The 23328-nt window shown below is 39.4% G+C and overlaps 1 protein-coding gene and 1 long non-coding RNA gene across 2 annotated transcripts in view; one reads left to right on the top strand and one right to left on the bottom strand.

The window, feature by feature from the left end:
• The first annotated feature begins 3505 nt into the window (after positions 1-3505).
• Positions 3506-23328, top strand: part of pld1a (phospholipase D1a) — a 37571-nt gene continuing 17748 nt past the window's right edge. The window contains exons 1-10 of the mRNA XM_077538767.1: positions 3506-3665; positions 14387-14593; positions 16462-16631; positions 16922-17064; positions 18354-18465; positions 19609-19674; positions 19862-19920; positions 20939-21031; positions 21583-21735; positions 21822-21971. Of these exons, the coding sequence (XP_077394893.1) occupies positions 14422-14593; positions 16462-16631; positions 16922-17064; positions 18354-18465; positions 19609-19674; positions 19862-19920; positions 20939-21031; positions 21583-21735; positions 21822-21971 (1118 nt within the window). The 5' untranslated portion in view covers positions 3506-3665; positions 14387-14421. The remainder of the gene's footprint in view (positions 3666-14386; positions 14594-16461; positions 16632-16921; positions 17065-18353; positions 18466-19608; positions 19675-19861; positions 19921-20938; positions 21032-21582; positions 21736-21821; positions 21972-23328) is intronic.
• LOC144032211 (uncharacterized) lies at positions 7246-9247 on the bottom strand. Its single transcript, XR_013287720.1, has 3 exons — positions 8460-9247; positions 7515-7758; positions 7246-7414 (listed from the first exon to the last, which is right to left on the bottom strand). It is a non-coding gene; the product is annotated as an uncharacterized LOC144032211 (long non-coding RNA).

Raw genomic sequence — 23328 nt, 5'->3', positions numbered from 1 at the left:
AAGTCCATTTAAAGAGTCCCCGAAATGGTTTTAACCGAAATGTGCATTGCGAACGTTTCCAACGGAGTTTGGCGGTTTAATAATCCAACTAAAACTCACAACAAAGGGAAAAAAATGACATTTTAAAAGGTAAAAAACAAACAAACACATAAATCGCTTTCAATAATCCACCAAAGCCACAAAAAGACCTCGGGGGAGAAAAAGTGAGTCTTTTTTCCAAAAGTCATCCAAAAACAAGAGCGAACGTGAAAACAAACACGATGCGAGGGAAAGGAGGAGACACTTTGATCCAAGCCACGAGCACGACGTAAGTGCGACGCATCGTTAGCATGTAGCATGTAGCATGTAGCGTTGGGAATAAACAGTCAAAAGAAGAAGACGAATCAAGTCTTGTTCTCGGCGTGCAGCGCGGTCAGCATGTGTTTGTTTGGAGATGGGTGCACCAAAACAATATGAATCAGGTGAGCATGTGCATGGAGGGAGAGAGGGAGGATGCGGTTGACGATGAAAACAGTGTAATGACGCCACCCACAGGCCACTCTGCGCAATGATCAATAAAAGCCGTTTGGTTTGTTTACACCGCGTTGCTCACGTGACGGTTTATCGGGAATAACCTACGGTGGAAAAAAACAAACAACTAAACACATTTGCGGTTTGTTTTTGTTTAGTTTGTATTTGTTTTGGTTTTCCATGTATGTTTATTTTTTGCACGTGCCTGCGTACTCAGCTTGGTGAACATAACCTTTCCCCTTTGAAGCCAAGGAAACAACCTAAATGCTTTGTGTGAACGCTCGAGTTCAGTATCGTCACTTTTTATGTTATTTATTTTTACATTTTGAAGCTTTTTGTTTTATCATTCAAATTTAGAAAGGTTGTTAACATTTGTTGCGTGTCAAATTTACAAGTTGAATTTCACTTTACAGGGACTTTAAATTCACCTTTGCTCACATTCGAGCTGCCAATGTGCTTGCAAACTAGCATCTTACTCATCATGGGCTTCTTACTTGCACATGTACACAGGTGAATACTTTGTGGCGACACACACTTCCTCTACTTATGTCAACTCAATAAGCTGTTGTGCAATATACTGAGGGACGTTTTCTGTCACGATACACTTTTTGTTCTAAGAAAAATAAAAACTTACAGTTTGTGGACCCTAGTTTGAGAACCAGTTTTAGGGTGACAGCGTGGAAAAAAAGAAAACAAACTTTAACTCGCTAATAAGCACTGATGACTCACAAGACTGATTTGTTCTTTGAAAGCAGACAAAATGTCGTCTTTACTTTTTTTTTCTTCAAGTGTTCTGTGTTCACCTCATGCACTTTTTCTGATCTCGGTTTTGTGCAAATAAAAAAATATTGAGTCTATCCAGATGTGTGTGGTTTGTGTTGACCAACACTTTTCCCAACGCATGTCATTCCAATGATAGCTCATCACAGCAAGCTGTAGAGAAGCCTGATAGCAATCCTCACCTGCTTTGGAAGATGGAGACATGGAAAACAAGCTGGATAGTGTTCCCCGAGGACCAGGATTGAGAAACACTGCTCGAGGCCATTGGGTTCAAAAGTTGTGGGGAAAAAGTCCTCCACATGCTTGGGTGCAGTACCATATGTCCCCATCAAATGGCGCACTTCCTAGAAGGGTGACGTTTCAGCTTAATATACTGCATATGAGTTTCGGCTGGTTTGTAATTGTTCAATAATGTGATTAAACAATAAGCGTGTCATTCTAAGACGCGCATCATTTAAAAAAAAAGAAAAAAGGAGAATCGTTGAGAATCCCCTATGTATGAATGGAAACATTAACTACTATTCATGACCATTTACAAAAAGAAACAAAAAAAATCAGCCTTACTATACATGTTTTTTTGTTTTTGTTTTGTTTTTTTAAACACCTGGTTTAGGGAATTGGAAACTGTCAGTTGTCATTGCTGCACTGCTAATGTGATGAATATGCGGTTGTGTCAAATCTGTTGGCCCTCAAGCTACGCCTCTGAATAGGACTCAATATTTTCAATAAGGAGTGAATCCCATCAGCTGAGCAATCGGGATGATACACCTTTTATTGCCGAATGGGTTCACCATGCCTTAAGCATATATTGTTATCACTGTGGCCTTTGCACTGTTTACCGGTGGGCGTATTATATGTCTTTATGGGCCACACATTTGGTGATGCCCGATGAGCTGGAAAGTAATACGCGACACGAGGAGGGGATTTGTGATTTATTATTTTTAAAAGGAGCCTTTTCATCATATATTTGGTATGTAGCTTTCCACAATGTTCTGTACTGTATTTGTGAATTTGTCTTTTGTCAGCAAGAAGAATCCTACAGTCTTGGTCATGTAACTGTAGTCGCCTTTATATCCACACACCGATACCTTTTTAAAGTATATACAGTATTTGAAACTACACAGACATTTGTATTCAATGCAGCATTATTCATTTGTGTGAATATGATGTGCGTCATTCTGTGTGTTTAGTTTGGAAATCATTTTGTCTGAAATATTGCTGAACACTGTGGATTTCAGGTTAAAGTTTAAATTAAGCCTAATAAATTGGCCACTGTGTAGTGTCGTGTAATACATAGAAATATGCACACGGTGGCGTAAGAGAAACAAAAACAGAATTGCATGAGGCGTGCCATCTCAATACAACATCGAGTATTTTTTAAATCAATATTGTGGTGGTAGTTTTAATTAATTAATTAATTATAATAATAATAATAATAGGGAACACGTGCAAGCTCGACTCATACACACATAAAGCATGTGTGTATTAAAAGTTTCTGTATTTTTTATTTTTTTAATATAAGTGGATGGATGGAAGAAGACAAATGATCCCCACAAAATTATTATTCTTTTTGAAAACATATAATGTTATGCATATTGTAATGCATATTATTATAACTTCTGTGGGGATAAAGGTTTGACTTTTTTTTTTAATGAAGAAAACAAATTACAGATGAATTCTAACAAGGTGTAGCAGAATGCTGAAATTTGTTGGCAACCAGTTCAGGGTGTACCCGGATGGGATAGGCTGCAGCGCCCCCGCGACCCTTGTGAGGAATAAGCGGTAAAGAAAATGGATGGATGGATGTTGCAGAATGTTGTAGTCTTCTCGAAGTTTAAAATTCTATATCACTTAAGTAGACTATAATGATTATCATTATACAAATAAGCATAGCTTCTTAGTCAGTTAAAGGTAGAAATATGTTACTTAGTGGATGATAGTATTGGTCACTGATTGTACATTAGTTGACACATAAACATAATAATCATAAGACACAATAACAGACTGTGGACAAAACAGACAAGAGTTGATGCTATGACGTAATAAAAGCAGGGTCAGTCTTCTCTTTTCCCATTGCCTCCTCCCAATTCCTCGGTATTTGACTCCTCGGAGGAATCATTCCTCTCTGATTGGCGGAGACGGCGAACGATCCCGCCTTCTCAGCTTTGGTTGGCTACGAGTTTCTCACCCCGCCCCTTTGGAGAAATCTGTCGGAGTTGACTCTTTGCTGGTTGTCACACACTTTTTACTGACTCCCGAAAGTGGAAGAAGACCAGAGTTGCTCTTGTTGCTTTCTTTGTATTTAGCGTGTCTTTTCTCAACAAGTGGACCGAAGCAAAACAAACATGTGGACTTCACGTCCACCCAAAGAGCAGGTCAGTGACGTTTCACTCGCTTTCTCGTTCTGAGGCGGTTGTTCTATTTGTGTCTTTGGGGGTGTCACTGAGGTTCACTCAAAATGGACACCTTACCGCCCAAAATCTCTTGTCATAATTGTTGAGTAAAGTTGTTGCTGTTGATGTTGTTTTTATATTGGACGTGTGTAACACTGAGAGAGAGTGAGTGAGTTGTGCAAGATTCCACAGGTGTTCGGTCGCACGCGCACGCGCATACCCCCACACAGCGAAGTTGAAGTTGTGTGTGCACGCGTGTCATTCCATGTTTTCGCCCAACAGCATCACTACCAGCTATTTCATTTTCCTATTACCAGACAGGTTGCACAATGTCCTAGCGGTTAACACATCTGCATCACAGTTCTGAGGGTAAATGTTCGAATCTGGGCTTCGTCTGTGGAGTAGTGTTGTCCTCCCCCGTGCTTGTATGTTTTTTTGTCCCCCACATTCCAAAAACATTCATGTAAGTAAGATTACTTGAGTGAAGTCTCGAACGGTGCGAATGGTCGTTTGTGTATCCTGCGATTGGCTGTCGACCAGTCCAGGGTGTCGAGCTGAATGAGAGTAAGCAATATACAGGAAATGGATGAACAGTTATTTCTAGATGTGCAACGCTGGCATTTATAGCACATAAAGTCAAGTTGGGTTCAATGTATTCCAGATGTGCAACTGCAAACTGCATGCGGAATATTTCAGAGAGCTTTTTCGACCACAAAATTTGAGAGTTTTGACTGTACGCTGTCCAAAGGAAGCCCGGAGTGGGAACTGCGATGTTACCCCAAAATGATACGCTAGAGGTTTATCTAAAATTGCAAGTTATTCATAAGCTTTGCAACTGTGTGTAAACACAGGGTGCCAAATGTCCTGCAAGTATGAAGCTACGTTGTTAAAATAAGACTGCAATCATGTTTGAAAAATAATAAACTACTACACCTGACAAAATCATAATTGCAGTGCCGGAGCCTACTTGTATATATCTATAGATTGTTTTTGGCTCTTTTTTTTGGTGACATTTATTCCAGATCCAGAAGAAGTGGTCTTTGACAAGGAGAGTTGAGAGATTTAATATTTGGATATAAAAAGTTGTGTAGGCAGCAAACATACTTTCTGACATTACGGCCAAAATGTTGAAACTTCACACGTGTTTGAAAGATTTGAAGTGTGTTTTTGTAGAATATAGCCAGGCTTGGATGTTTTCTTTGCAAGATAAGGCTGTCTTGCCACCCTACTCCAAAAACCAAATAGAAGATTGGTGATTGTTGTCACATGTACTAAACACTTGCCAGAAATTCCTGCCGATCCTTTCATGTTGTTATCCTTGTGGTAGGCTCCCTGACCAGTTTTCTTCTTATTTTTTAATCTGTTTTGGAAGGACATCCAGCTTGAGAATGACTCATCTCTCTGTTCAATGGTCTATTTTTGGAAAATCTTTTTCAACCTTCCCCTGAATGATACATTTGAAAAATGCAGTGGAAGCTCTCAAAAATACAATTAAAAGCCTACTAGAACATCAGAACTTTATTTAGGGTTAATCAAAGGCACTTTAAATGTTGGCAGGTGCGTGTTGACTCCCATTTAATATGTTTGAATGCGATTGGTTAATTCTGAACACATCCCCAGTTATAAGTGGGTGTTCACACTTATACAACCACATTATCAGTTTATTTTTACTTTCCCTCTTGAAAATAATCTCTTTTTTTTCAGTTTAGTTGTTCAGGTTATAGGTCATTAAAGCCCCAGTGTGTAGCTCACGACCGCCATCTATCGGTCAAACAAGATAATGTAATGATTTTAAGCACACGAACTACGGCGTCCCAGAGAGACCCTACTTCAACAGCCTACCACCAATTTCACCGGAACAGAACGCAAACAACTTCTGGTATCCCTCGAGTGATGACGTAAGTGAATTGCATTTGTTAGACATACTGTACAGACCCCTAATATTTGTGATTTAGTCATTTAATTTCAGAATTAATATTTTTGTCGGCATTGTTAGGAAATACTGTACGTCAGCTAATGATAATGGCTATCTATGTTCATATTTGTTAGTGCAACTAAACTATGCAACAGAGAACACACAGTTATGTTATATGTTTTATAGACATGTGGACCATCTCAAAGAGGGCGAGGGAGACGAGGAAGAGAACGCGGAAGTGAACGCGGTGTCTCGTAACGTACAATTATGTCATCATGGAAAAATAATTCCATTCGAGCATGCATGTGAATGGCTCAAAACATACCTTTGCTTGGAATATGTGGTATTTAGATTACATCGTTTGCTGATATGTTTAGTATATCGTACAAAAATAATGGTGTTAACTGAACTACACAGATGCAACTCAGACTCGTAAACCCCCCCGTGTCTTGTTGCTACTAACCACTCAGAAAAGTGCTGCTTACAAAAACATTTGAAACCCTTTACTCAGATATCGATTTGTCACCATGTTGAACAACTTTACCTAATAAATATCACTAAGCAACTTAATTAGTTTTGATTGAAGATACAACAGCTTCCTTGTACTTCGATGTGCAGGAATTTACATGGCTTTCACAAATAGTCTTGCTCATATAATAATGTACTTCATTGGCTCAGTGACTTTTGGTCATTGTTTGGTACCTCATCTGACATACAATTGTTACCTTCTTGCAGAGACTCGTACAGGAAATGACCATGGAGGAACATGAAGATATCCAAGTCCAGCTGATAGACTGACACCAAGAAATACTTTTTGACACATTGCTGACACATCAGCACCACCATGATTTCCTGTACCTGGATCCCAGACTGCAGCACCTTGGTGGACTTGTAGCAAATAAGTGACACTTTCCCAGATCCTCGAGGACAATACAAAGGTTTTTTACCTGGCATATAATTAGTCCATGTCTGACACTTGTTGTAGTTTGTATAACTTGTATATTGTTGTTGTGTGTTAATTTGTACATTTTGAATAACTAAAAAATACTATTTCCTTTGGCGTCAACATGCAGTGTTCATTCGACACCTAACCTAACACTATTTTACATGACTAGAAATGTAAAACATCAAAAGCCTGGAGAATTATTATAAATGCTTGCAATGACAAGCAATTCTTCATTGGCCAATGAATGTAAGGTACAGTACATGAAAATGAATAAATAAAATAAAGTAAAATAAAAGTCTACATGAAATGAACATATTAACTAAAATAAAAAAAAAATGCTGTTATAATATAATGAGCGACATGAATTGCAGTTGATCCAGAAATTTACCAATACGCTGTGCATTTCAAAATATGGAAAATAGACATACAGGTTTGGGCCAAAGGTAGTGTTACAGAGCAGGTATGTGTTGTACACAGCTAAAATATCTGATTAACTCAATACCATGATGGTTTGTTTTTTTTGTGTGTGTGTGTGTGCTGACATTGTCCCCCATTAACATTGCAACATTCCTCAAACTCTCCCGAACACATAGTATGATCTGTAACACTACTTTTCGCCTACTCTATGATGTTATTGGGGCAAAATCAAGGAAGGCTTGTCCATTGATTGTGTGAACAGACTGCAGTAAAAATGAAGTCACTTCAATGTTTGCTGGTTTTATTAAGTTTGACATGCTCCTTGACTGCACAAGTACATGTTATGGAGTGAGGGCATGTTCCCACCAACGATGATATCATATTCTTCAAAGGCTTGCTGAGGAAAGTGAGGGAGGAGTCACTCCATGGCTTCAGACACCTGGTCAGCAGGTCCTGTGTAAAACAAGTGGTGCTTGTACATGTGACCATTCCGTATTGCTTCACACAAAAAGTTAATGTAGTGTGCAATGCCGTCCATATGTAAATGACATACCAAGACGTCGGCTGACTTCAGTTTGTTGCAGCTCAGATATGGTAGGTGGAGATACTGGTGGTACAACACCGAAGCCTTCTGGGGTCCTCCATTCAAGTGTCCTCATTCGGGGCATTCCAATTTGGCTGCTGACTCTCCCCTTGATATTTTTTTTTCTTGCAGGTCGGTGATGTATTTAAACGGTGCATGAATGCTTGTATACATCAGAATATGGTTCTGGAACCCCTCAAGTTTGGCTGTTGATCTAGTGTGACACAAACAAAAACACAATTATAAAATAAAATAGAATAATTGATGATACTACTATATGTCACCAACTTTCCAACAAAGCCCCCAAAATAGAGGTAAGATCTTTAGTTTTTGGGCCCAAAACATTGTATTAGCTAGATAAAAGTAACTTGACTGCATACTGCATAGAATATGCAAAGGCTGCTTGCTTGTCGAATTTCCGTGGAAAACGTGGCAGCCTGTAAATTCTTGTGCACCCAATTACACAATGGACCAGTACACACTTGAGTGAGAGTTCAGACTCTAGCAGTGCTTACGGTACAGCCAGCATTTAAGTCCAGAAAGTTATTCCCTGCCGAAAATTAATTTCGAGAACACTATTTTCACCAACCACAACGAAAATAATTTTCAACTCCTCCACTAATACAGTATGCTTTAGATTCTCCATTGAAGTTATGGGCAAATATACCTCCGAAATCACAGTTACATTACATTACACAATAACTTGCGCATTTACTCTAAATATAACGTGCCAGCGGGAATCTTTTTTTTTTTTCAAAGCAAGTAGCTACATAACGAAATCGTTCGAGTGGTGCGGAGTTGCTAATCAACAGCTACAGTGATCGTAAAACAAAGGTACGAACATCGTATTAATTAGTACAGTGTATACTTTTTCTCTCGCTCTCAAAACGTAAACACAAATGTACTCTTACTTACCGGTCAAGTAGAAAGCAGTCGAAGGCACCGGCACGTCCCAAACCTAGTCTGTTCCTCATTTCTCTCCATCTGGCAAATGCGGCTACAATATAAACTCTTGTTTTGTCGCGCTGAAATAAAATAAATTCCCAAAGTAAGTGTGATGCTTGATAATGCTCTCTTCGGGGACCGGAAACTCTTCTTCTTCGTGGAAATGCGGTCGCCATACAAACCGGAAGTGCGTTCCAAAAACGCGTTAAGAAATGGAGCGCTGAAATTTGTGTTTGACGGCACCCGTAGCAGAAAGATGGCGGCGAAACATGGCGGACACTAGAAGCCGCGGCTCGGACATGTAAGATAATTTGCGATTTCTAGACTAACCGTTATATTTAAAAAAAGTACGTTTATGCGATACAACATATCTTTTTACATACTACTAACACAAACAATTGTTTTTTTTTTCCGAATGATTTATTGTTTCACCACTAGATGCCACTGTATAATACTGAGTGTACCTTTAAAGGTTTGACATGGTCTCATTAATACCACAAAAACAAAACAAATATAAACAAATATAAACAGTGTGCATACTTTTTTATATCCACTGTACCAGAAATTTAAAATTACAAACTTTTTTTGTGTTTGTGGCATGGTAGACTTTTATTCACATAGTCTGTGTGTCTTTAAGTGACCTTTATTAAAACAGAGAGCTTTTCATACTCTCTGCTGTGTTCCCGGTAACCAGGGAGTATCCAAAAGTGGTGTGGTGCTTTTGAATTTTGGCTCCTGCCCGGTCACGATGGCATGAGCTAGGATCAGAGCCACCAACAAGAACACCCCCCCACTTCATGACCCCCCCTCCAACGGCACAATGGCGCCTTGTGTTTGCGGCGCTACGGTGACAAGCATGACTGCTCCCTCGTTGTCGCTGGCGCCTCATGGAGCGTCCCTGTCACCGCCCCCCCCCCCCACCCATCCATCCACCCTCTTTTCCCGTGGATTAGATAATAGGCAGCTTTAGTGTGGGCAGAGAGAGAGAGGTGTCACAGACCTCCTCTCTTTCTTCCATCTTCTCTATTAGTACCATCTGCGCCACGAGGAGCTTGGCACCGCACGCTCTCTTAATGCTACATTGATGAGCTCTGCTCTGCTCAATTTATAAGTGTAAATAAATGATGTTTATTTATACAAGGAAACCATACTTCAATTTAATTTGCACCTTTTTTTTCTTTTTTAAATAATTTCTAAATTTTGTTTGGTCGAAACGGAACTTACAAAATTAGTGTTTCAAATAATTTGGTCTTTTTTTTATGTTTAAACATTTTCTTGTTTTGTACCAAAAAATATATGAACGTTTGAATAATCATGATCAAAATAATCGTAATTAATGTTTTTCATAAACAAGCAGCCCTAATACAGGTGAGGGGGAAATGGCTAATTGGACACAATGGGCAATTTCACTTGGGGTGTACTCACTTTTGTTGCCAGCAATTTAGACATTATTGCTCCGTGTTGTTATTTTGGCAAGACAGTAAATATAAACCCCTTTACAAGCTGTGTACTACTTTTAAATCTAGGCTTGAATCTAGGCTGTGAAACCCAGATTGTTACGATTGATTTTTGACCTTTTCTAATGGTCGTGCGATAACCATCTTTTCCAAGTAAATTCAGCCACTTGAGCCCAAATCAAAATTCAGCCAGCCAGTTCCTTCAGTAAGTTTAATTGGCACGTCTATCACAAGTAGACCCTAAAAGAAAAAAACCCTCCCAGAAACCCGTACTGAAAAATACATTTTAGGGTCATTTTGGCTATTTACTGTGTAGCACTCCATTCTGTTGGGTCAGAAGTGAAGGGGCTTGGCACCTTCCAACAATCTGTGCACCGCCATGATGTCCTGAAGCAGTGGCGCAGAATCACATTGTGCAACTCAGTTGATGTATAAACATTCTCCACCCGGCTTTTGGAAGAGAACAATCCCGCTGTTTTCACATGCAGGGAGCTTCCACTCCCAGCACTGGCCAGACTCCTCAGCTATCATCTCAGCGAGATACTGTAGATCAGAAGTATCTACATACATGCATGTTTTCAAACTCCCTCCATGTCCACAAATTAGCCATATATGGGGTCAAACATAACAGAAACGGCACGTCTTTAATAAAATGGCCTATAGCCGTGCTGTCATCGACAGTCAGTTTTAGCCAATCAGAAGGCTGAATAAAGTAATTTGTGGAAAGGGCAAAAGGCACAAATCTCCACATTGCCTAATTAAATAAAAATTATTCAAACTGAAAGGAAATTAAAGCTGGCATATTTTCAGGCTGTTTAGTATTTTTAGCCAATCAGAAGCCTGAAGAAAATAATTTGGGGAAAAGACATAATAAAGGCACAAATTTACACCGGTTTCACAAAATGGTGCAACTTTCACAACGGCAACCAAAATTAAAATTAAATATGAACATGACGTTAGTTGCAAACGGTAATTATGGACTCACTTAATAGTGGTTCCATCAGCGTATGTGTATCAATATGTTTGAACGGCTCTGCAGTGCATGGCACGGGAAGCTTTATTCCCGGCGTCCAGCCATCCTCCACACATCGTCTTCACCCACTCAAACGTGCTTTTTTTTTTTTTTTCTCTCTCTTGGCTGACGATATCCACCATGTGTGTATTTCAACTAAGTGACATTTAAGAAGTGTTGTTCATATTCATATGTCAAGCTGCTTTCTGGCTCTTTAAACATCACCATGACAACGGGGCAGGAAGCAGGAAGTTACGGAAGTGAGCGATATCTCCAATTTTCCGTTTGCCGTGATGTATGTCCAGGTTGCACAAGCACATTTTTTTTTGTGTGTGCATATTGGGTAATGGTGCGTACATGTCAACACTGAGACCTCTTCCGGCATTCCAGCACCCCCTGGAGTTAACCTCTGGGCGGGTTGGGCAGACGGGAGGTCACGGTTATTCTTAGACCCAGGAGATAACGCAGCGGCAGCGCTGTCATAAATAATTGCGCCAAACTCGGAGTGCCTTTGCTTCGCTCTCTTTTTAGTCAATCAATCCTATAGAACATTAAGGAGATTGAACCCTGCAAAGATCGTCATCCTGATTGATCTATGCAACCGTTATGCACGTCCTGATATTTCTTGTTTTTTACTTACACAGATGTTACTCTTTAATCTTGACTAGCCAGTCAAGATTAAAGAATAACATCTGTAAAACTAGATAACTAGAAATATCAGGACCATTATATATAGATCAGGATATCATTGTTCTCCTGTACAAAATCATTGAGGAGCTAGAGCTGTCTCGATTGTAGGGCATTGTAATAAACTTCAGATTGTGTCACAAAGTGATTATTTCATGCGTGACACGTGATGGTGCTTTTCAGGAAAAAAAAAAAAAAAAAGGTAGCAAAGAAGGGAATAATACAACTAAGAACAACTGCTGCAGCCAGTACTACCTAGTTCTGAATAACTACTGCTACCAACGGCCAACATTTATCAACAAGTACTAACAACAACTGCATACATTGATAACAATTAAATACTAACAAGAACTACTAACAGCAACAGTGGCTACAATAACTGCTAACAAGTACTACGCGGACAGTTGTTAACAACACATTACAATACAACAATTTTTAACAAATGGTAAACAATTGCTAATCAACGGATAACGACTAATACTTGCCAACAAGTTTGAATACAATAACTGCATGCTAACTACTACAACGACTAAATGCTAATAACGAATTAAGACATTTTTAAAGAGCTACTAACAACTACCAATACCTGTCCATAACTGCTTCTAGCAACAACTACTATATATTGTAACAACTGTGACTACATCAACTGCCACTACCACTAGCAATTGCTAACAATTTACAGTACAATGGTTTCCATCTATTGCTAACACTAACTGCCAACAGCAACTGCTTACAGAAGATAACCACAGCTAACTAGTACCTTCCAAGAACTGCTGACTGCTAAATACTAACTGCTAACAACTACTCCTGACATCTATTAACAATTGCAAACAATTACTAACTACCATCCCTTGCCAGCAACTGCTACTACAGCTGACATCTACTGCTACTGTATTAACTGCTAACAAAGACTGTACTAACTACTAACAACGGATTATAGCAATTTCAAACAACTACAAACAACTGTTAACTGCTTCTACAAGCGCTAGCATCTACTACAACTGTTAACATAAAACAACAACTACTGCCGACAACAACTGCTAGCAACAACTACTAACCACTATCAACAGATCCAATTAACAGCAGCTATTAGTAAAAGAACCACTGCTAATGCTAACGGTAGCATTTATTGTTACCTCTTGGCCATAAACACGTTCGATGAACAAATGCTGCATTAGACGGAGAGGCTGAATGAAAACGCTGAGCCAGACTTGTAGCGACTGCCGGCGACTCTTCAGATGGTCGGTGTGAACGTGCCTCAACGTGTCCGGAAGTCGGGAATGTTTACTGTCAAGCTGTTATTTGTTGCCGTTTTCTCTTGTGTGACATTCACTGGTATTTTGAGCCAAACACTAGGCCTATTTGGTTGAATTATTATAAAAGAAAATGACTATGTAGCCACTCTTCTGGTCATTTAAGACAAATCTGAAACGTGTGTGTTCAAATATGTGAATCATTACTCTCATTGTGGAAATGATTATCATTGTCATTAAGCCACGAATGACTCATTAATTTTAAATGTCCAGAAACATCACACCTTGCCTTAACATTAAAAAGACTTCACCCTCTTTTGTCTCATCTGTTCCTGTAAATGAGACGTGACACTTAATATCCTCCCATTTTTGTACTACTTTTCCCATGAATCTCATGTGTTAAAATGGTGTTTTTGTGTACGTACAGACCAAAGTATTGGAAGACACATCAGAATCAATTCTTCTACAACTACACGTGCTGACAACAGTTGCAACTACTGCTGCTACAATCGCTAACAATGCTTCATCAAAGCAACACACAGTAATGCTTGACTTAAGTGACTGATATACGAGATAACATGGGAAGTGAAATGCTTCACAAACATACATACACATTCCAGTTAGGACTGTCTTGAAGAAAGCCTTTGCCCAATTGCCGAGTCACCTGCTTTTCCTCCTTTTATTAATGGAGTAACGCAAACAAGGGGCCTCCTCGGATGACTGTGCATGTTGGATTCTGTAATGTGCATTTCCTTTGAGGGTGTTTGCAGGGGTGTGGAGGTACAGGTTTAGCAAGTTTCAGATACTGTTTGATGTAATTGGTGTCAGTGTGCTTAGTAATCAATTATTTGCTAATATGAACATGAACTGAAGATCTGTTTGTGTTCTATTGATGTCATTTGACCTACTTTGAAATTTCAGTGAAAAACTGTGTGAGGGGGAAAAAATGGAAGCTATAAATTCAATCTCTTTGGAATGAAGGAAAAAAACAAACAGTAAATAGCTATGAGGACAAATAAAGTCAGGAAAATCTGAAAAATGGCTTCTTATCATTAGTATTGTGCTGTTTACTGTGATTTTATGTCAAAATGACTGCTCTCAATAATGTAATCCAAACAACATAGCTAGTATCATCCTAACACTTTGCGCAGTGTCAACACAGACTCGAAATAGATGCTCATACTGTATAGATAACACTCATGTGGGTGTACGGGGCGTTACAGTGGGAGTCTGTTTGCTTGACGATGACTCCATGCTCAGTGTGCGTGCTCATGCCTCGCTTGACTCGACAATGATGTCGCCCCTCTGACTCATTTGGGTGCAACCCCCAAAAGAAAAGTCACACAGAACACGGCAGCCTGACAAAGCCTTCAAACCTGCGTACTCATCTTCAAATTGTTGTTGTTTTTGCGTACTGTTGTTTGGTCTTGGCGGAGGTCTACATTCTACATTATGGCCACTACCACGTCCGTTCTCCACTCTTCTCAGGCGCGCCCTGCTCCGGGCGCTAACGGCTGCTGAGCATGCTGGCCAAGGCTCCGCCTACAACCAGCAGACTTGATCTGATAGACGCCGAAAGTTCGGACAGCCCGGTGACGGACGGAATCAAGATGGCCGATCTGGTGGAGAGCTTGGACGCCCGAGAGCTGGACATCGATGAGGGGGAGGATGTAGACTACGATGGAAACTGCCTAGGTACACTATGGGTATGAATATTACTAGGGATCCACTGATTTTTTTTTTTTTTTCCCAAACAGAGTACAAGTACTTATATTTGAGTACTCTATAACACTTTTTTTATGGTAGCAAATTGGCTACTACTACTACTACTACTGGGTACTAGCCACTAAGCTATGTACTGTATATATGACTGGATAGCTGATAGGGCAGGTCAAGACTTTTGAGGTCGCGAGGCCACCATTTTATTCCTCCGAAGAAACGTTTCTCAGCATACAATCCTATACATTTACAGTATTGAAATTGGAGAACATTTGAGACAGTACTTAGTAGAAACAGCATGATTTATGGTGTTTTCAATTTGTTAAACATAAACAAGAGGACTTCAGACCTTTAACAACTTGCCTTAAATACATGTACAAATTATATGCTAAATAATAGGGGAGCACACTATATCGAAAAAATATCAATATCGCGATATTGGCCTATGCAATATGCATATCGCAAAGACATGCAATAAGTTTGATATGGAATTTTATACTTTTATCTGAATTTGACCAGTCAGACTGTCAGGTTTTCCTGTTTGATATTTATTAAACATGACAAAAAAGGAGAGAAGACACTCAGTTCATAGCTTGCGAGGAGAGAGGAGAGGAACTGACTGACACAATTCACTACTGCACTCTCGCCCTGCAATTGGTTGGCAACCAGTTCAGGGTGTACCCCTCCTGCTGCCCATAGCCAGCTGGGATAGGCTCCAACACCCACCGCGACCCTTGTGAGGAGCAAGTGGTTCAGAAAATGGATGGATGGTTACTGTATTCCTTGAAAAAAATCCCCTCCTCACCCTCTCTTTTTATTTGGTTTCCATCCACGCCCCTAGTTACAGGGGTGCTCCAACCCTAATTGGATGCATTATGCAAAACATAGTTAGAACACAGTGTACTTAACGAAAATGTGCACTGCCATCCAATAGTTGAACATTATCGAGAGATAATTACAATTAATTAAGAATACATTGAGTTGGATTCTTTTGCTGCATGAAAAAATTAAATTCTTTCTTTAGATAATAAAAATGTAATTTCTTTATGTTAAATGTCGCAGTAATATCGATATCGCTATATTCAGCAACTATATCGCCTATCACATGCTTTTCCAATATCATGCAGCCCTAATGCTTAATGATGTTTAGTACGGGAGGAAACTTGTATATTTTTTTAAAATTAAATAATTATAACTGTAATTCAACAAAAGATGCCTATTATTGGTGGTCGAAGAAACTGAGTGATAAAATAAAAAGGTGGTCTTCAAAGCAGCACATACCGTCCACTTGTTAATTTCTAGTTATTTATTTATTTATTTATTTATTCTTATTATTTTTTTACTTGTTAAAAAATACTGACCACCCCTGCACAAACCCCGCCTCCTGTCTTACACTAACTGCCTACGAGCTATATATGTCTGATCTGTACGTATACCGTATAGTTTATACGGTAGTCTGCTCTTGAGGTGAGAGTAACAAGATGGCCGCCCTGTGACTTCAACGGCTTACACTGGCGCATTTGCGCTATGGGCTATCCAGTCATATATACAGGTCAGTGCTACTAGCTAGCTCAATAAACCTCTTCTGACAAAACTGGAAAAGCAGAGAGATGGACAAAGCCAGTAGCTACTGTATGTACAAGGTGATCTTACGTACTGTAAGACGCTAATAAAACTAAATTTAACCAGACCAGAGGTTGCACTAAAGCAGCTTGGAGAGCGTGTAAATCTTGGAAGGAAAATCAAGATTCTTCAGTGTAGCATCCTTCCCACTCGCTCCACTCATCGTCAGCCTCCCACATGCACGACTTTCACCCCTGCTACGACCCTCTGCACCCTCCCAGGGGACTGCCGCATCCCGTTCTCGGCCGTGTACGCCACGGTGGGCTTCAAGGAGGCCAGCGCCAAGGTCTTCCTTCCCACGGTGCCCATCACCGCCCGCATCCTGGAGGTGGAGCGCTTCACGGCGGCGCAGGATCGCTTCAACCTGTCGCAGCACAGGAGCGTCAATAAGGTACATTTACGCGTGACTGACTTTTTGATGAGTTCACAAATTGCCCAAAATTAAATTTCTTCCCCTTTGTAGAGGAAAAAGTTAATAAATTATTCCAAATTTCCAGTTAAGTTTTTCGAAAAAGACTAAAAAAAAAAAAACGTTTGTCAGAAAATTATCCAAAATATAAGGCAAATGTTTTTCGTCCCTTTTTCCAGTTAATTGCCATTAAATCTTCCCAATTACCCCCAAATGTTGTATAAAAAATAAATAAATAAATACAAAAATTCCCGTCAATTTTCACCACGCAGTCTCTGCCGGCCGTTTTCAAGATTGAGATGAAGCACGGCGAGTTCACCTGGGTGGTGAAGAGGAAGGAGAAGCACTTTTTGGAGCTGCACCGAGAGCTGAGGACGTACAAGACCTTCATGAGGATACCGCTGCCATCGCGCAGGTGGGCCACGCCCACCTCATTTGCATACCAGAAGCACAAACCGTTAACTAGATTGGGGTTTTTATTCATAAATTTATTCTGTTGTAAGACGCAATCAAATGTGGTCCTGTTTTTAATATTTTCATATAATTTATTTTATCCATAATATGTTGTAATGTGTGAGAAATACGTACGTCGTAAAAAAATAAAATAAAATACACACAGAGCCACAATTAGTATTTGAACGAGTAGAAGGATGTAGTGCAGCGCTGCAGATAAAAAATATTTATCACCATACCTTTGCAATATATGAACTGTAATGAAAATCTACAAGAATGCATCAAACAAAGTAAAATATTCATTATGTTTTCATCGTACACTTGGCACCACTGTTTGTTACTATTTGGAAGTTTTATACATTATAAGAAAATTCTAAATGTTAACATGAAATATTATTCGTTCGTATTATTCGTTTTCTCGCAAGAGCCTATTGCAAAGCTGCACTTAAACATATTGATCACATTTATATGTGTACATACTTAGAATATAATAAATATTTAAAATAATACATTAAACTAAAATAATTATTTTGATCATGGAGTGAGTCACTATTTTGATGCATTTTCTATCAAGAACAAAATATTGATCACATTTATATTTATACACCATCCATATAAAGAATATAATAATAATTTTATACACATACAGTACATATAAAAATATTTTACTTCTTTTTTTTAGTTTATACAGTATGTGGATGCATTATTATTTACTATTTGGATAATTTTTCTCCCTTTCTATTTGGAGAGGAGGCATGCATGCTAATGAGGACGCTAACCTGTAATTATTCGTAATTATAGCGTTATGATAACAAAGTGGTAAAACTTGCTTTTCTAATTACCAATCGTCTTTCTGTAGTTCCATTTTCAGATTGTATCATTGTGATATTGCCTATATTCTCAATATTTACTGTCCGTACAGAATATTCACACTGTGGCCTTTTTTAAGGCAGCCAAAACGTGCAGCCCTGCTATGATTCTTATGACTCGTTGTCCCGCTAGCTCAAAAACAACATTATGCTTTTAATAACACGTCCCGTGTTGTTGACTTAACTTTATTGCATCTGTGTCACACAGTTCAACAAAGCATTTATATTCGCTGCCTTCAACCCTGACTCGCCCCGCAGTCGATTTATTCTCGCTAACCGCATTAGCCTCCGTAAACACCCGCGAGGCCATGTCGCGCACCTCAACAATGCTTTGAATGTGCAAATAAAGTGGATTCTCACAGGACTTCTCATTGTGTTGCAGTCATACGGTGAAAAGGAGGACGGTGCGGAAGAGCGAGGTGAGGGAGATGCCTTCGCTGCCCAGGGGCGGAGGCGACGAGCTGGTGCGGGACGAGCAGGTGTCCAGTCGGCGGGTACGTCAACATGTGGTGCAATAGATGGTTTCAAATAAGCAATTCTTACGATGGCATATTAGGGCCGTGTGTGTGTGTGTGTGTGGGTGTGTGTGGGGGTGTGGGTGTGTGGGTGTGTGTGTGTGTGTGTATATATATATATATATATATATATATATATATATATATATATATATATATATATATATATGTATATGTGTGTGTATATATATGTATATGTGTGTGTATATATATGTATGTATGTATATATAGTGGCAAAAATTTGTGTGAAAAAAACTTAGAAACTTACAACAAACACGCATAGCGTAGTCTAATGTGAGAATTTGTTGGCAGGATGGAGACAGGTTCATTCTTGTCCAACCAGGAGGTTATAATTTTATAATTTATCTCTCAATTAACTTCAGAATCATTCCAAATGCATTCAAATCTTAGCATTCAGCTATTAGCATTAGCTTTCAACATTCCCACGTAATTTCTACAGAAGTCTAGTTTGCCACTTTATAAAGTGGCAAATTTGCCACTTTATGAAGTCGCAAATTTCTGAGTTTTTTCTCGCAAATAGTTCACTTTATAAAGTGGCAAATTTGCTAATTTTGTAAACATTTTTTACCCCATGCATTTTAGTAAATCATTACGGTAGAGATAGTGAACTATAGTGGCCAAGTGCTTGCTTCAAGCTGTCAATGCCAACCTCAGTTGAAGTTTACTGTAAAACTAGACATAAAAAGAGAGAATTGCACATTCTGTAATTAACGTTAACATTGACTTGAAGTCCACTAGTGTAATTAATGCTAGGAGGACACAATGCAAAACGCCTTGGACGGCTAAAAAAAAAAACTAGCATTGATTTTATTGCTATTATTAACCTTAAAACAATTTATGTTTAAACATAAGCAGTGGCAACACGTGTAAACAGACAATATACCAAATACTCAAAGACATATATTCTTTATCCTTTTGCAAAGGTATGACCTATATTACTGCAACTTAGTTGCAAAAGTCATCTTCCTGCCCCCTGCCGGCTATTTCCCATTGATTTAATCAACAAAACATAAGGACAAGTGTAGTACGGATGTACAGTTTTTATCACTCTGCAGTAGAAAATCATCACATTTGTGCATGTGCGTGTCCGTGTTTCTACAGAGACAATTGGAGGACTATTTGAACAAGCTGCTGAAGATGGCTCTGTACCGCAAATATCACCACACTGTGAGTATCAGTCATGCCGGCAAGTGGCCGCGAGCTGCCGTCACTCGTGTTAGTGATGTTCGCACTTATTTTATAATTTGATGAGCGTGTTTATCACTATATTAGGAGCCTCATCACCGCGTTTAACAGCTGAGCGGGATGCAAATTGCCACACAGTGTGACGTTGTCGTCTGTTGTCTTTTCTCAGATGGAGTTCATTGACGTCAGCCAGCTGTCTTTCATTCATGACCTGGGCCCCAAAGGACTGTGAGTGCTTGCTTTTTCTTCACTAGAATGCACTGTTAAATCAGATCATTATTTTATTTTTTTTAATGTACTACTAATCTAATTTGTCTTTATTTGAATTTGTATTCATATATTTTGTTACTTAAGCATTGTATTTTTATTTTTATTATTAGATTGACCAACTGTTTTTTTTTGTTTTTTTTTGTTTTTGTTTTTTCCCCGAGTGCCAAAGATATTTGAATGATTTCTGGATAATTTTGGGCTGCTGAGTCAGAAAATGACATCCGTTTCTTTGAATTGGCTTTAAGTTTTTGAGAGATTGATATTTTTGACAGTTGATTGATGTGCTTTGACAGTTTACAATATGACATCATTTTCGTATCAAAATACCCTAAAATCGTTGAAACTTTATGGGTACCAAAATGTGTGTTGAGCATTGTTATTTTTTTATGTTGTATTTTTATGTAATGTGTTAATATTAAGGTTTGTGTCATTTTCACGCAGCTCTCTTACTTTCTTTAGATTTAATTTAATTTTTAGATGTATTATTATTTTTGTTAATTTTATCATTGTTTCATCTATTTTATTTTATTTTTTGTATTTACTTTAATTTGATCTTGTACTTGTTTTCATGTTAATTATATTAATTTATTGCATTTGTTATAATTTTACACATCATCATTTTAAATTCATATTTTTATTTTTACCCATCCATTTTTTATTGTTGTGATATCTTAATGCTGTATATAAATATATTATTATTATTATTATTATTATTATTATTATTATTAATTAATTTTTTTACTTTCTTAGATATATCCATTTTATATTCATAGCATTTCAATTTTTAGATATATTTGTATTTTAATGTTTTTTTCTCTATCCCTTTATTTTGACCAGGTTATTTTAAAGGGAACGATCCAAACTGTGCATTGACTTCGCCTTACACTGTTCATGTTGTTATTGTAATTGTGTGTTGTTCTTATTGTGTTTGTGTATGTGTGGGGGTGTGTGTGGGGGTGCGTGTGTGTGTGTGCAGGGAAGGAATGATACACAAGCGCTCCGGGGGTCATCGTATCCCCGGCATGAACTGCTGTGGTCACACACAAGCCTGCTACCGCTGGTCCAAACGGTCTGTACCCTTTTTTCTTTTTCTTTTTTTTTCATCCTCTTTTGTCTTTATTAGCTAGTTTGATAACCATTACAATCTCAATAGCGATGTGACCTGAAAATCAGACGCAAATGTACAATACATTTCAGAATGTATTACTCTTCTCTCTGAGGCTTGGGATTCAAATCATCCTCTGCCTTCCTGCTTGTTACTCTCCAACCATTGGCTGATTTTCAGTGTTTTTCCTCATGCAATGTTTTTTTTTTGTGTGTTCTTGCTGCCTCCTTCTCTTTATCACAGCCAAATGATTATATGAGCATTTTTACAATGTATTTGTGAGAACACACGCACACACATGCACAAATAATCCCACACATTTGGAAGGCTCCGTCCAGCCACCTACGGCTCCACCGATGATTTGCTTCCCACAGTCCTCCTCTCCAAAAAACAACAACAAGTGCAACATAAAGGATGCTCACACGTTCACCAAAAGTTTACGCAAATCCACACGTGATGATGCTGCTGCCGCTGCTGCTGATGATGAAGAAGAGTGTGTTTGTGTTATGTATTAGGTGGCTGGTGGTGAAGGACTCATTCCTACTGTACATGAAGCCCGACTCGGGAGCCATCTCATTTGTTCTGCTGGTGGACAAAGAGTTCAGCATCAAGATGGACTCCAAAGACACGGAGACAAAGCACGGGGTCAGGATTGACAGTCTTTCCAGGTCTGCGTGTGTATGCGGGTGTGTGTGTGTGCGGGTAAGCTTGTTTTTCTGTCTTAATGTGACATCCTGTGATGACGTGCCCGCAGGACGCTGGTGTTCAAATGCAGCAGCTACAGACACGCCCGCTGGTGGGGTCAGAGCATCGAGAGCTTTGTCAGGAATCACGGCAAGGCCTTCCTGCGCGAGCACCGCTTTGGCTCCTTTGCACAGGAGCAGGAAAACATTCCTGCCAAATGGTCAGTGCAACCATGCACAATTGTTCCTTGTCCAACTCCAACATATATATTGAGGATAAGCAGTGAGGAAAATGAATGGATATATATATTAAACTACCTGTACTAATACTTGACAATGAAGTACATCACTGCACAATGCTGTATCACAAGAGACGAATATAGATGACGACAATTTTAACATTGTTTGCTAAACGGCATTGATTGCTACGACGGGATATATATATATATATATATATATATATATATATATATATATTAAGGGTGTCACGATTTCGATTTTTTATCGAAATCGATCGAAATTACGTCACGATTTCGAGCATCGAAATAGAAGAGAGGACACACGATTCGATGCCCCCCCCCCCCCCCCCCCCCCCGCGCCCGCCGCCACCGCCGCCACCGCCACCTCCCAGGAAAGCAAATGAGACGCAGCCATTCAGCTACTAGCTAACGGCACTTGTTAGCTGACTTCTCCTGCAGTCATGATGGCAAGCGCGGACAGACACAGCAATGGTGCTTCAAGCCGCTCCCGCTTCTCTCGTCACCAGTTTGGAAACATTTTGCGTTCCCGGTGAGTTATGTCGACAACGTTCACGTTGTCGATAAAAAGACCACAGTTGCAAGATATGCTATGTGCGCGTACTGTACTCGGCCACGGTGTTACGCCCGGCTCGTCAAGGGGAAGGGAAGTAACACAATAACAGAAAATATAGAGTAGATAAACACGGGTCGACTTTAACATCTGAGTAGTTTTAATTGAAATTTCAGGCAGGGGTTTGACAAGGGAGTGAAAGTGGAAGGTGAACAAATAATAACCGCATTTGACAGAACTGACAGAACGGAGGAGAAACAACAATAACCAATAGGGGTATAATACACGGATACACAATAGCGTCGCGCTGGCACAGTCGTCCAATCGGAGTGTCGCGCTGGCACAGTCGTCCAATCGGAGTGTCGCGCTGGCACAGTCCTCCAATCAGAGTGTCGCGCTGGCGCATTCAAACTGAAGTACCATTATACGGGCACCAGCCGACACAAACACACACATACATACTAGGGGAGCGGAGCCGGCGGCGGGCCCGAGCCGCCAGCCGTCACAACGGGAAACACGACAAACATGACGGGACATTTACGCAGGCATCACAAAGATTTAGATTTATCAAATTCAACTAGAAGTGGGAAAACAACGGTCCAACCAACTATTTCATCCTCATTTACAGTGAAACTTCCACACACTTCAGCTCGCGCGAAACGCCAGATCCATAGGTCTATTTATAGCAGCAGACCTGCAGCCTTGGAAAACGCTGGATTCAAACATTTAATTAGTGTACTTGAACCACGCTACAGTATGCCCAGCAAC

This window comes from Festucalex cinctus, chromosome 12, assembly GCF_051991245.1.
Source record: "Festucalex cinctus isolate MCC-2025b chromosome 12, RoL_Fcin_1.0, whole genome shotgun sequence".
NCBI lineage: Eukaryota > Metazoa > Chordata > Actinopteri > Syngnathiformes > Syngnathidae > Festucalex > Festucalex cinctus.
Note: the sequence above shows the minus strand (reverse complement) of the source record. Positions and strands in the feature narration are given on the sequence as shown.